Source organism: Parasteatoda tepidariorum, chromosome 6, assembly GCF_982258835.1.
Source record: "Parasteatoda tepidariorum strain Cologne lab strain chromosome 6, Ptep-v5.0, whole genome shotgun sequence".
Taxonomy (NCBI): domain Eukaryota; kingdom Metazoa; phylum Arthropoda; class Arachnida; order Araneae; family Theridiidae; genus Parasteatoda; species Parasteatoda tepidariorum.
Genome location: NC_141760.1, coordinates 52,867,633 through 52,883,186, shown reverse-complemented (window position 1 = coordinate 52,883,186; position 15,554 = coordinate 52,867,633). Strand labels below are relative to the sequence as shown.

Below are 15,554 nucleotides of genomic sequence, written 5' to 3'. Positions count from 1 at the left end.
CAAAAGAGAAACGCTTAATTTTACTAGGTTGCTAGGCAACCAATTTCTGACTGTAAAAAAATTTAAATAATGTTTTGTGATTGCTCTGAGAGGTTTAATTAATAGTTAATAGAAAACACCTCGAAGTTTCTAGGCAATAGACAATTTTTAAGTTCATTTATGTCCAAAAAGCAAAAAAAATAAATAAATAAATAAAATAAAAAATTATTTTAATCTCTTTTGAAAAGAAAATTTGAATCGATTTATAAGTTTTCAGAATTTAAATACATGAACTTTTTATCTGATATTATTTAGATTATGCTATTTTTGCTATGTTTATTCGAGGATTTCATACTAAAATCAAATTAACATAACTTATAATAGCTATATACAAAATTTTAGGGATAATAATTTTTACAGCTTTAATCGAGTCTTCTAGGCATGAAAGTTTGAAGGAAAAAAAAGTGCATGAAAAATAAAATGTAGATTGTATAGTAATTCTAATGCACATTCACAAGGTTTTCTGTAATTTACGATATTTCTTTTTTCTATAACTCAAGGAATTGCTGAATGTTTAGTGGCATTTTAAAAACATTGAAATATGTTATGTTTAAGAATAAGATATTGAAATAATATGTTGCATATTGTATGATTCATTGTTTAAAAAATTGCTTCATTTTGCTAGATATTTACGTTACATGGTTTTCTTTGGATAAAGATGATTAGCAAATAGCATCCACATGTTTCGATACATGCTGAAACTTACGTTCGCAAATTCACCATAAAATGTCGCACAGCATATTCTTCAATTACGATAAGCTACATTTATCACCAAATACTGCTACTATGATTATTTTTGTTTTCTTATATATATATATATATATATATATATATATATATATATATATATATATATATATATATATATATATATATATATATCTGATATGATACTCTCTTTTTAAACAGAGCTCTTAAGGCCCTTAAGATACTGAAATGGGGGCACGAAAACTTAAAAGATTTTTTTTTTTCTAATGCCCGCCTGTGTTAACAGCCGTCAATTCAGGCATCTACAGGGCGACAGATATCTGTGTGGCCTAAGGATTCCTAACGAGCATCAAACATTCTCAAAATTAAGTGTTCATTCACTGGAAAATTTAGTGTTTATTCAATTTAAGAACTGTTCCTTCACTTGGTTATCTTACTACTTATTATTTAAACCACCAAAAGCTTAAAACAATATTATGTAAGTTATCTAAATTTTTTTTACATAATTTGCATTTAATAACAAATATGTCGACATGCATTTAATAACAAATACGTCATTTAGCTAAAATTACAAATTTTGAAATTTTTATGATTTTTTTTTAAAGACAAGCTAAGCTTAAGTATTCCTTCACTGGTTAGTTTACCCTATAAGATTTTGAGAAATTTGCGATGTTGTGAGAGATGCTTAAAAATGTTGACTGCGTATTTTTATTAATATTTATAAAATATATATTCAAGAAATTGATGAATATTTTATTCCAAATTTATTCATTCGTATGTATATTATTGAAATTTTATCAGTTATTGAGAAAATAAAAATAAAAAAAAATCACATTAAAGAAGCACAATCTGTTGTATAATCATATTCTATCAGAAGCATGCTTTTATAAAACTCCACATTCTCTGAATAAAATGTATTTTATTTAATAAAATGTTTTATTCAAATTTCTTTACTAAATTGCAAATAGAATTTTAGACGACTAAAGAAGAAACATCGTATTTTATAGCTTAAAAAAATAAAAATGAAAAGATAAGCAAACGATTATTAGCGAAAAAAATATGAATGAAATTTTATGCTAAGCGCGCGAAGTCAAGTTCCTCGCAAGTTTATCACATTTTAATATTAATCGCTCCATTTAATCATTTCTTCATTGTCGCCAAATTATTTTTTTAAAAATAATTAATTTTAATTTTTTTCAGCTTCTAATAAATAAAAACAGTTGAAACTTTAGATTTTTCAATTGAAAAATATGTAGATTAATATGGTATAAAAAAATTCATACCTTTATAATTCAAAAATTTTTCATCCTTAATTTAATTAAATAATAAAAAATAATTAACAATTATTAAAAATTATTTTTTTCGTGAAATTATCTTTGGGTAAATGAGTTTTATGACTGGGTGAAATTTTCTTCGAATTGCTTTATTAGTTTTTAAAATATGACTAAAAACGTAAAAAGTGAAATTAACATTAAGGGGTACGAACTTTGAATCGCTCTCCTGACCAAACTATGGGGACCATATTTCCCAGATTGCGGCTACCCCCTATATTTTGAAGGTTAAGAATCCAAATATGTAAGAAAAAATATATGTTTATTCAGAGAAAGTACGTTTTTGTGTCTGATTTCGTAACTTAATTAATAGTTAGCACTAATTAATTAGCATATTTGAGGTCACCCCCAGAAACCATTAAGATTAACACTTAGTTCGTGAAAATCCGATCATTAGAACGAAAATTATTCAGGGTGATATCTTTTTTTTTTTGCCGACTGTACATTACATTCCTTGCGGTATGAGTTTCACACTATCAGTAATCCCTATGTTGCTCAAAAGTGTTCTTTAGCTTTTTTTAGTGTTTTGGGGGGTCGCTGGAACAAAAGCAGTCTCTTTGACATTATCTCATAAAAAAAAATCCCCTGGGTAGAGTCTAAGAATCTTGGTAATCACCTAAGGGTTAAATCACTGTCATCTGCATACCCAACCTGTCAGTGTGAGGGTCTGTATTTTAACTAATCATGCATCCCACATCATTCAGGGCATCTATATTCAAGCTTTATGGCAAAATTGCCAATGAGCAGTGGTGCAACTCGTATGGTCAGAGGCAAAGTAAGGAGCTGAATCGTGACTGACCTAGTGTACGTCAAAAAGAGCTTCTTAAGCTAAACAGGAACAGTTTGAGGAAGTTCGTTGGTCATTGTTGGTTGCACTCTCGGGAGACACCTATACATAATGGGTATTGAATCTGATTCTCTTTGTAGAGGCTGTCATCTTGAGGAGGAAACTTAACGACATATACTTTGTGATTGAGATGTCTATTCTGCTTAAAGATTTGAGCAACATTGCATTAATGCCTGGGAACTGCAAGGCGTTACTGAACTTCATTTCAGCTATAAAGCTTTCTTGTTGATCATAATGTAGGGCTTTGGTACAAGAGACCTCTGATTAATGTGCCCTGCTCTTTAGGGCTGCCCAACCTATAGTATAAGTCTAAGTAAGCATGTACAATATGCAAAAAAAAACTTATCGTCCTGAATGACTTTTGATCTAATAATGGAATCTTCACGTTCTTCAAATATACTAATTAATGCAGACGATATGTTAAGTTACAAAACCAGACACTGTGGGGGAGGTTTGGTCCTCCGTCCTTATCCGCCAATATTCGTATAGTGGAATTCATGATTGTTCATTTAGGCCATTAATAAAAGTAAATGGATGAAACAAAATGAAAGTCTCCAGGAAATTAATATGAATCGTTAATATGAAAATCCAATTTATTAAGCAATATTTCTTGAAGATTATAGAGAATGGCCATCAATACAAATCATCATGATAATTACCAATTATCAAAAGTAAATCCCTTGAAGGAATCAAGGAAATATAACTTCCACATCAAGAAGTTTTTTTTTTGTTAGCATTTTGTTACGATTGCATATCTTTTTTTTTAAACCGTTAGGATGACTGGGGCAGGAGCGTACCAAAGTGGACTCCTAGTCACCACAAATTTTGAATTCCAAGTGAATATAATTATTCCCAACGGCCGTAGAAAGTTTGGGTAGGAGATCCATAATTTGGCGATTTATCATAATATATCATAGCCAAAACAAAGCCAACCAGCATATCAATATGGGTTTAAAAGAATACCTTGGCGATCACGGGTCTCCGACAAATTTATGAGAATTATTACAACCATGCAACCGAAACATTTAGCCGTTGGAAATTTAAACTAAAAAGTTATAAATAGATTTTTGTTTTTGATTAGAGGCGACAGTGAATTCATAAGTCTGCTTAGTAATGAAATAAAAAAAAAAGGTATCCGTTACATTGATCTAGAAGAGAAAAAATAAATATTTTATGTTCGTTTTAAAAGACTAAGTCTTTGATTTATTTTAAATATAATTCTATTAATAAAAATAAGCTTAAGTAATTAAAGATATTTTAAAAGATAGGAAATAAATATGTAATTCCAATTGTGGCGTCACAGACACAAAAACATACTTTCGTTGAATAAACATATCTTTTTTTCGACTAATTCGGATTTCTTGCCCCGGTAGTTGCAATCTGGAAAATAATGGTCACCGTTGTTTGCTCAGGAGAGCGGTCCAAAGTTTGGACCCCTTAATGTTATTTTTATTTTTTTGCAATCATCTCGAGAACTTTCCAGGCGAGTTAAAATTGTTTGCACACAATTATAACAGTTATTTATCCAAAGGTAATTCCATGCAAAAAATGACTTTTAATAAATATTTATTTTTTATTATTTTGTTTGATAATTAAAAAAAGGTACTGTAAGGTACATAATTTTACATGGCAAAATTCGATCGAAATTGATCGTCTAGTTTCTGAGAAATCTGATTTTTTTAAAATTAATTTTCGAAAATTATATTTTTAGAATATCTAGTCATATTTTTGTAAAGAAAGTATCGATCCAATTATTAAATCAAAAGTGATTCAGGTAGAGTGGACTGATTATTTCTTTGCGCACTGTACAACTACATCTTCTGGTTTAAGGCTCTTTTCTATAATGACATACAATAGGTGATGCCCTCGTGCAGTTGTAAAAATTTACTTTCTGTTGCAATTTATAAATGCATGCTGCACAAAAATGACTCCAATCATTCATCTGTGCAAACATTGTATAATTTTATAAAAAACTGAATTATTCATCGTATTATTTACATTTTATAACAGATCTTCTATGTTGTATTATTAAATTTATTTTATATATACATAAGTGTATCAGCTTTCTAGAATAAAAATCTAAACTATTTCTGAAAAACATTTTATATTTTAGAAATTTTTTATTTATTAAAAATTCAAAAATAATTTACTATTGTGTAAAACGTAGTTTAGCAATATTCTCCTGCAAATTTTATTTTTTCGTTTTGTTCTTTAAGGTAATAAAAGTATTAATTTACTATATCCCTAGCATTACAGTTTGAAAACATTGTTTTTTCTTGTTTATAGTAGAAATTTTATTCTAAGCAGGTGCATTATGGCAAAATTCTGCTAAGTTTCTATTAAAATTGAACTATTAAAACTTCAGAATCATAACTAATTAACTTACGTAAATGATCCGACAACTGATTGATTTATTATTTATTCCTGGTTAATGATTCTGCATATATGCATTTGAATTAAAGTTTCTTATAAGTTTTCCCTCTCCTCTGCTTTATCTTTAAATTCTTGATGAAACATCACTGTTAAGCTTTCTATATCAATTATTCTAGAATCATCGTTTCGTCTAGCCATAGATAAAGCTTCAGAGTACAAAAACCCTGCTCTATCCATTTTTTTGTCTTTCACGCTTATTTCCGCCTTTAGTAGAGTTGCATCTAATTGTAGTCTGGTTTCTTTCTTACTCGCTGCAGCTTCAACGGCTCGTTGCGCATAATTATACGCCTTTTGTAGATCATTCAGATTCATATGACACTCAGCTATTTTGTAAAACATATTTGTATCAAACTCTGCAGAGTCTGAAACAAATAGGCAATGTTCATAACATGAAATAGCTCTATCATATTTCTTTTGTCTGAAAAATATTTCACCCATACAAAGAATAGCTTTCAACCTAAAATCTGGCATATTTTTATAAAGGGCGAGTGTAATTTCTCTCTGAAAATATACCAATGCAGACCTATAATCATTTTTAAACATGTGAGCCAGTCCGATAAGGTGTAGTAATATTAATTTTAGCTTCGATGTTTCTGCCATATCGTAAGCATATTTTTTTATGCAGCCTAGTATGGCAAGTGCTTCTAAGCTAAATTTTAATGAACTATCAACACTTCCTTGTTTCAAAGCATCATGGGAATCCAAGCACTTTACTTTTGCTATGTCGTACACAACTATGGGATCGTGTTTTTCGAAATGTGCATCTTTAACCCACTCTGGTATCTTAGGCTTTAAAGGCATCCGATCCCGATGGGGATTCGCGATGCGCCAGAACTTCTTCCTGTCCTCTAAAAAGAGTAGTAAGTCTTTGCAAATAGGATGAACTTCTTCAATGGCTTTAATTTTCATTAGTTCTGATGAAAAATTCAAATCGTCCTCAAATGAATGGAGATCACGTCTCTTTTTACGAAACGGTACACCATATTTCATTTCCCCACCTTGCAGAAGCTTTTCCACTTCTTCCACATCTTGGTGGTCCAAAGACAGTGATCCTCCGGGATATAAGAATTTGTCGATTGCATTTTCGCAAACTTGATAGCCAAGACGCAAATCCAATCGAATGGGTCGACTTGCAGCTGCCGGCCATAGTTCAATCAGACCTGCTTCGAAATCACCCTGTAAATATTTAATTTCTCCTTTCAACCCTATTGCATCGCTATTGTTGGGAGCCACTTTCAATATTTTATCTATTGCCTTTTTTGATTCCTTTAATTTCCCTTGCCTCAAATATGACACTGAGGTACCTAATAAGGCCTTTGTATTATATTCTTCGTCTTCCAAAACACTATTAAAACTCTTGATTGCTTCCTCATAATTACTCAGATGTAAATAATAATTTCCGGATGTCAGATACAAAGAAGTGGGAAGCTTTTTTGGTTTCTTCTCTGTGTCCTCGTCATCTTCAATATCCATTCCGAGCCACATACTATTTTAAGAAATAATAATAAATGAAAAAGAGCAACATAATATTGAAAGGAAATTAAATGTTGACTTCGAATAATTTTCTGAAAACTATGAATTACCAAACTAAACTGTTTCACTTAGCTTTGTCATCTAAATTAAAATGTTTTGAATAGCGTGCTATTTTAGAATGTTTAAAAAAATGGCAAAATTCGAATTTGAAAAAAATATATAAAAGAAGTTCTGATTAAAATTCTTTTTGTCAATCGCCACCCAGTCACTACTATTTAACCGAAAATGCACCTCATGTGGTGCATTACACGTATCTTTAACTCGTATTATTATTTCATTATTATGATAATAATTATTTTGGATTTATTTCGTACATTATTTAATTATATTATGTATAATAAATTTTATGTTTGTTAATAATTATTTTATATTGCATTGTTGGCTTTAAAAATCAAAACCTAAATTGTTCAAAACATTATATGAACGATATTTAAATTTTACGGGCTGTGACGTCTTTGTGGCTGAGTATACTTGGCCATAGATGGCGCCACTGAAAAAAAACAAGAAACGCACCCTCTGTCTTAAAAATTCGCTCAATTCCAATCAGTTATGAAAGTAAAAGAAAGTGGCAACACAGCATTTCGCGTTTCCTAATGATACAGTATGAATTTTCTATAACTGATTTTTTTTTTTTCGAAATTCAGTTGCACTTAAATTTACTCCGTTAAAATATTTTTAATTGGTCTCTTACACAATATATTTTCATCAGACAAGTATCCATACCATGTATAGTCAAGATCTACAAAGTATCAAGAAAAATGAAATATATATATATCGATTTTTTAAACTTTGTTTTCTTGGAAACTTTAAAGTTTCAGGTACCTCTTAAATAAGGGAACGGGGGGGGGAAACAGTTATACCGTTTATATTGTGATCGTATCCTAGTTCACATTTGTGTTATTTATATACGCATTCGTGCGCATTATCTAATATTGCTTTGTGTGTATTGATGCATTTTAACTAAACCCTTATTTTTGCATAAAATAAACAAAACCTTTCAGTTTGAACTTATTAGTAAAATAGTACTTCATTTTCGAGTTGGCGACAATTTTCTTTAATACCCAATACAAGTATATTCGCAACTGCAATGCATCTTCGTAATCAGGGGTTCATATAAAATCAAAATTTCTGAAAGCAAAGACCAATTTTCGGGAGGTAATATGTAATGGAATGAAAAATATCTTTTTGCTTCTTTATTAAATTTTGCTAAATCTAGGGTGCCAGTCAAGAATTTTTTGGACGTCCTTGCCCCGTAATTTATTGACCGCTGGTGTTGTTCACACCTTCTCTGTGATATATTTTATCGTAATGAATTATATGATAGTACATATTCTCAATTTGAAGAACCTTTATATTAAAACATTCTATACTACGTTAAACAAAATTTCATTAGGTCTTCATTGGTTAGAAATAAAATATGATTTAACCCTATTTTAAAAGAACAAAATTACTTACTTGGAAGGAATAAAATTTTTAACGATTGTGTACAATAATATTCTTTAAAAAAAAATTTATAACTAAATTGATAACTTATTTAAATTTTAATGTCAATAATTGGTTGTTGATTATGGTGTGTTAGATTATGAAATTATTGCTATGCAGAAGATTGTACGAGTAATTATGCCTTGATTAAATAGCTACCTTACAGCTCTTGTGAAATTACAATTAATTTTAATTGCCTACATCACAGAGCTACGTTTTTTTTTGGGGGGGGGATTACATATAAAGCGCTTAAAGATCGAAATAATAGTTGTTTTGCTATTCTTTATTTTATTTTTTTGCGCACGCTAAAATATTTTTTTAATTATAATTTATAGACACAATTTTTTAATCCAATTTTATTAATCATCCGAATACTAGTTGAAAAACGTAAGACAACTATTCAACAAATAAATTTAATATTTGCAGAAACTCTCTTACTAATTTATCTTTGCGTTAACTCTAATAAGAAATGTGTTTTTTTGTTTTTTATACCCGTTGTTGAACAGCCGACCCAATTTTGGGTTTACGACTACAAATGTTCAACACTGTAGCCTTGAACCCAATCTAGAAGACAAGGAAACTCCTGGATCAGTACCCCCAGGGGTAATATTTGTTATGGGAATATAGAGGACTTTGTGATCCAACAGATTTAACGTGCATCAGTCACCATTTACGACACGGAGTCTTCGGCCGGCGGGAACCATGAAGCAACGCTCGACATGTGTAATATGGCTAATTCCGAGTGAAATATTACATTGGTGCACCGTCATGTCACAGGGTTTTATGAAAATTTTTTGCGTTAAGTACTTACTGAAAAAGGACTAAAGATATTTTTTGAACCATAACTATGACTGTGTTTATGTCTACATTTGTTTTATTTATAAGCAAATTTTGGTATCATTAGAAAAAAAAATTGTCGTTAAATTTTTTTAAATATATATTTAAGTATTTAAAAAGGTTTATTCAAATAATTTATTAAGAAAATTTTTTGAAAATTTCAAGAATTTTTTGCTGATAAATCAACTTTTGATAGTTCAGTTTTTTTTTTCTTCGAATTGTGACAAATATCATACTTTTAAAGAATAAAATAAGTCAAGAGGATGTTTATTGCCAGTAAAGATAATAAATGTTTTTTTACAAAATACTTCAAAAAAATTTTATAGCACAAAAAGTTTCTAGACCTCGATTTTTTTCCCCTTACAATGTTATGTATATATATATAATGGATATTTTTCTCCCGTTCCGCCCACCCAGCTTTAAATCAATCGGTACCAGAGTGTCGCAATGCTGACCACATAATACCGTTGGTCACGAAATTACGATACCTTTCACTGACCCGCAACATTGAGTTCGTTACTTTTTACTGTTAAATGAAAGCTGGAATTAAATATTAAATTGTGTTGTGTCTTAAAATCTCAAGTGTCCACTTTTTAGAACAAGAAAAATATTTAAAGAAAGAAACAAAAGACAATGACAATACCAAGCAAAAATATTTTAATTTCATTTTCTCAGATATAAATTTTTTTTTTTCAGTATAAAGGTTACTAATTGAACATTTATAGAAGTGCAAGCATAAAAACAAATATATACGCAATAACAATATGGAATTAAAATACTTCAGAAATGTGAATTATTTAAAGAAAAAAAAAATACGACAGTTGTTCCATTTAGAAAAGCCAATCAACTAGCAAGAACGAGCCAACAAAACAAAATTACAACAGTTTAAAAAAAAAGTTATAAGACTATAATGGCTTATTTATCTCAACTTAATCTAGTTATTTTCCAGAACATATTTTCAAGTCCATTTGAGGACATCAACAATGGAAGGTTTCTTGAAGTCGTTCTATAATCTACAGATCAGTTCTATGTAGAGATTAAAATACATGGAGTGTTATGAGCAATTTTTACAACAGATAACGACAAATGCCATAAGCAAGTGTGAAACACAAATGCAGCACAAGCTTTTTATCAAATGTCCACATTACATGCACAGAAATTCACAGAAGCAATTACAAATCTTCAAAAACACTAAAAGCAACGAGACTGACAAAGCAATAAGCAAACAGCACAAAATTGATTACTAACTATAAAACAATTATTTAAATAACACAAAATAATAATAAAAAAATTTAACATCATACATTTCATCCCACCCCTAATATACAATACAAAAAAGGAATTTTATTTTGTTTTGTGAGTGTAATCCAGTTTAGGATACACACACTGAAAAGCTCAAGTATTTCCTTATTTTGTTAAATGAGAGCTTTTAAGCTTGAATTTAAAAAGAATTATAAATTATAGGGAGAAAAAATTGACTGATGGAATAAAATACATAATGTGAAAAACAATCAAAAATTAGAATCAGAACTTTTTAAGTCATACTTTTAACTTGAATGTTAAAAATCAAGACAAAACTGTAAAAAGTAGAAAAATGTCATATTAGAATTATTTCGTTAAATTAAAATTGTAAGATTTTTTTTTTTTTAAATCTAAACAAAAATTATATAAAATTAATAGCAACTATGTGAAAAGTTGTCGAAAAATCAAATAATTTATAAGCTTTATTTTATTTAATTGAACACTAAAATCAAGGTAATAATGTTGACTAAGTAAAAAAAAAAAAATTAAATTAGAACTTTTTTACTTAATTTTTAACAATAGTAAATTCAAGACAATGTACCAACAGCATAAGATATAACAACGGGAAAAGTTACCAAAAAGATTGATCACAACCACTTACACGCAACTACTTTACTGCTAATTCAGTTCGGTTAAAAAAAAAAAAATTTCTCCAATTTATTGAAATAAGTTGTCAACACTAGGGAATGGCTTTGAAGATCTATGGGTAAAAATATAAGAAAAATATGCGTTATTTTTTCGTAACAAGTGTGTTAAAAATCAGCCATGAAATTTTACATTGCTTAAGCATTGTAGAAAATTTTTTACTCAAAAGATATTTTCTTTAGTTTTAAATTAATTAAAAAAATATGTATTTAAAGAGGAAAATTTCAAAAATGTGCCTTTTATAGAATTTTTCCTTAAAAAATTGTGATCACCACCCTATTATTATTGATAAAATAAGGCATAACAACACAGTTTAAAGAAAGTAAATTATTCCAAGACAAGTTGACAGACGCCTTGAAAAACTAAGAAGTCTAGAATTTTATTACAGAACTTTAAGAAACAGCAATGCACAAAATTGGGAATATTTCATTATTGTTCCCAGTACAAAAAGAGACTGCAAAAACTACAGTATTAATCATTAAAAAATAGGAAAAGGAGTGACGAAACAAGCAAAACTGTTTTTAAATTTCATTTAGTAAAGCAAAGGATGTAATTAAGAGCTCTTGAAACATCCAACTTTGACATCCATGAACAAAAAGCTTAGACTAAAATACTAATATCAGAAATAAATCATACATAATAATTAAAAAAAGATCTAGCATTTTTTATTGGGTACTTTTTGAGAGGGTCCTAGTATGAATTTATTCCATTTAATAAGGTGTTTCTAAACAGAAACGAATCGATTAATTTATAAATTGTGAAATATGCAGGCATTTTTTTTCTTTTTTCACTGTTATTACTTGTAATCACTAGACTGAGTACTATTGTAAACATTGTTATTTTACAGAGACAGTGAAGAAGTAAAAAAATACTATAATAGAGTTGCATTATATTTAGCTTTTTTTTATTGCTTGTCTTTTTGCATACTTCTATTATAGCAAACAATATATTTTTTTGTTTATTTCTAAAATTTATAAATATTTTGCACAACACCAGAAAATTATTTAAAAAAAATAACCCTTATCAACAAGTCCTTTCTTAAATTAAAACAGGTTGAAAATGCTTGTGTATAAAACAAATTTTTTAAAAAACTTAAGAAACATCTCGTGAGAACAATTTTTTTTTTATTAATCATTTGATAGTACTACTTCTTTAGATCAGATCTCTATACATACCAGGTGAACAAACCTATTTCTCGATAGGGAATGGTATATTGAAAAAAACAGAAATCAATTTCTAAAAATTTGTTCATGGGTATGAATTATTGAGCGATAATTTAAAACTGGTATTTCACAAAAAGTGAAAGTTATTTCAAACCGTAATCACTATCCACACACACAAAAATGAAGTTGGATAAATAAATTGTTCTAAAAGGACAATTATCACCCAAGTTTCTAAACAGATAATTCTACAACAAATGATTTAAGAAATGTAGTTAGTTTTAAGTGATTAATAAACGATACTCTTTAAGCAAGACACTAACATTTCTGAATTAATAACCAGTGGAAACAACACAATTCTACTGGATAACTTCAATTCTAACGGAAGTATAAGGAAAAACCTTTCCAGTCAAGTGATGGCAACAAACCCATTTCTATCTTATCTTGGGCAACACTATTGAAATGCTGCTTTTTTTTCTCAGCAAAATAAATTGGTAAGCTAAGGTGTAAACTCAAATTTGTAAGTTGTTAACAGCTATCACTTTATTTAATTTTGATAACTTTCAATTAACAATTCTGTTAAATAACTATACGATTAAAAAAAACATGATAGCCCTTTAATGATATAAATCTGTTATCAGTATTCTTGATTTCGCTCTGTTGGCTGATATGTATACTGGGTTTGATATTCGATTTCTTCAAGTGTTGATAAATGTGTTACTTAATTCATTCTTAATCTCTTTGTAAAAAATACTAATCTAATGTAAAAAAAATAATAATAAATAAGAATCAACAAATGACACTAATTATAAAGACAAACTAGAACAGGCATAATAAGCTGAAAGTATATTTGCAGTAGAAAATACCATCCAGTTTGATAAAAATTTGAAAATACATTTCATTAAAAATTAATTCACTCTAACTCAGGCTTTGGAGTTCATAGGAAATAATATTTTGACGACTGTTGTGTGAGGTGCCTACAATGCACAACGAACAGTCCAGGACTCTCAGGCTTAAGGTACCCAGTTACCAACAGCATGGAGCATAATAATAGTTAACTAAGCCTACTTTTAGTGCTATTAGAAATTTGAAAAGCATCAGATTCAAAAAAATTTTATGATTGCAATGGGTATCTCCAATTTCAAACACACTTCCCTTGTAAGATGATGTCCTGAAGGAGGAAAAAAATCAATAAACATTTAAAATGAGCCACTAAGTTAGCTTATTTCTTATTGGTTAGCTGTGAAATAAGCCTTACATGTCTCATACTAAAATTTATATGTAATAGTTCATAACAATTTTTTAAAATTATTTTCCTGTTCTTAAAATCTCAAATATTTGTAAGCATATTTTGGACTGATATTTTCATAAAGGATATTATATATATATATATATATGAAGGGGGTGAGTAAAGTAATTCCTTTAAGTTTTCCTTTTTTATAATACAATAATCGAGTAAGCCAGATGCCTAGGTTGTCCGCGTCAGTATTATACGTGGCTTCAGAAAAGGTAGCTTAATTTTTCTGATTTTTAAAACTCACTCAAATCAAAAAAATTATTGGTCATTACTAAAACTAAATAATATTCTTTGTTGTTAAGATATTTAAACTATGTTTGATAGAATTTATAAATCATATGTGTTTAAAAATGCTCTGTGGTACCACATTTGTAATAGAAGAGGTTAAGGACGAATAAAATTGTCAGGAAGAAGGTCCAATAAAGTGGTCACAAAAGTTTGCTATGTGTTCGAAAGGTTTGATAATAATCTGACTTAAAAAAGCCTAGCAATAAAATTCACTTAAAAGTGTAAATTTTACCCTTATACCTAATCATTTCACACATTGTTAATACAGAATAAAAATTTTCTGTAGTGTAAAGATAACGTATATTAATCAATAACATTACAAACTATTAGAAATGTATATTAGCTGTACTGTAATAGGTATTATTAGCAGTATTGTAATAGCAGTTTAGGATGACCACTTAACCTTGCATTCCCTATAACTTTGAAATTGTGAACCTAATTGAATTAGTTAATTTTAAAGAGTTTTGCATAAACCAAATAAAATATATTTCATAACAGAAAATAATAAGATTTCATAACAGAAAACTAGGAAAGATTTTAAAAGAATTTAAATGAAACAATATACATGTGTGTAATTAACATCAAAATGTATAATGAGTTTTAATTTCTAATAGTCTTATAGCCTGACACAGTAAAAATATTTTTAACACTTTATACAGATGTTGATTCAGCAGCAAATGCTACTATAAATTAAAAATAATAAAATATGTACAGTTTAAAATAAAGTGATTTAACATTATTTAAAAAAAAAAAAAAAAAAAGACAATCAAAATCATATAGTATTTATAAAAACCATAATTTTTTTAAAAAAATACAAATCAATCATTGCTATTAAACATTTCATATTCAACAATAGAAAAGATTCAAAATTAATTAAAATTATACATATAAAGATATATAAAATAGTATACATTTGATACACTAAAAAATGGAAACTAAATTAACACAAAAATTTAAACTATTTCTTATTTCTCAACACTATAAAAAAATTGTAATGAAATTTCTCTACTACACTCTACAGTAGGACCCACTTTTAAATATTCCACATTCAACAAGATTCTGGATTTAATGAGAAAAACTGAGTCTGTTGATTGGCACAATCTTATAAATGAATTCTAATGTGTTCTTTAAGAATTTCTTCTCCTCCAATTTAGCTAGGAAAATAATTTTAGAAGCATGAAATAATGTTTCAAATAATGTAAATCGAATTTGAAAACAAAAAATATCTATCTTTTAAGATCAGTAAAGGTTTTCTAGTGTATAATTATTATGAAATAAGTTTTGACGTCATTCAGAGAGCGCAGGAAAAAGCAAATATTTGGAGAAGAAATTGTGGTTGTTACAAAATTTTGAGTTATTTTTAATACTAAGAAAATGCATTTTTCTGTTTCCTGAGCTAGTTAAATACTGGACCTACTGTACTTTTCTTCAAACATAAGTAAAACCACTTTTTTTTTTTTTTTTTGCATAAAAGCAATCAGCTTAAAGATCATAAAAAAGCTTGAACTAAATCTCACAGGTTTAAATCTTCTATTTTTTGCAGAAAAGTAATTTCAGAAGTAAAATCGATAAAAACATGTTTGTTCTATCTACTTTGGATCAAACTGATTACAAAACATTTGATGATCAATTTTTTGTGAAACACATAATTA

General features: G+C 28.4%; 1 protein-coding gene across 1 annotated transcript; it reads right to left on the bottom strand.

Annotated features, from left to right (window-relative positions):
• Nucleotides 1–5,249: 5,249 nt before the first annotated feature.
• On the bottom strand, nucleotides 5,250–8,491 carry LOC107449809 (outer dynein arm-docking complex subunit 4). The gene is made up of 2 exons (XM_016065465.3): nucleotides 8,347–8,491; nucleotides 5,250–6,844 (listed from the first exon to the last, which is right to left on the bottom strand). Exon 2 carries the CDS (start codon nucleotides 6,841–6,843, stop codon nucleotides 5,392–5,394), a length of 1,452 nt encoding a protein of 483 aa, XP_015920951.3. The 5' UTR covers nucleotide 6,844; nucleotides 8,347–8,491; the 3' UTR covers nucleotides 5,250–5,391.
• Nucleotides 8,492–15,554: the final 7,063 nt, after the last annotated feature.

Coding starts and splice junctions, on each gene's coding strand:
- LOC107449809 (XM_016065465.3), bottom strand. CDS start 6,843: ATGTGGCTCGGAATGGATATTGAAGATGACGAGGACACAGAGAAGAAA.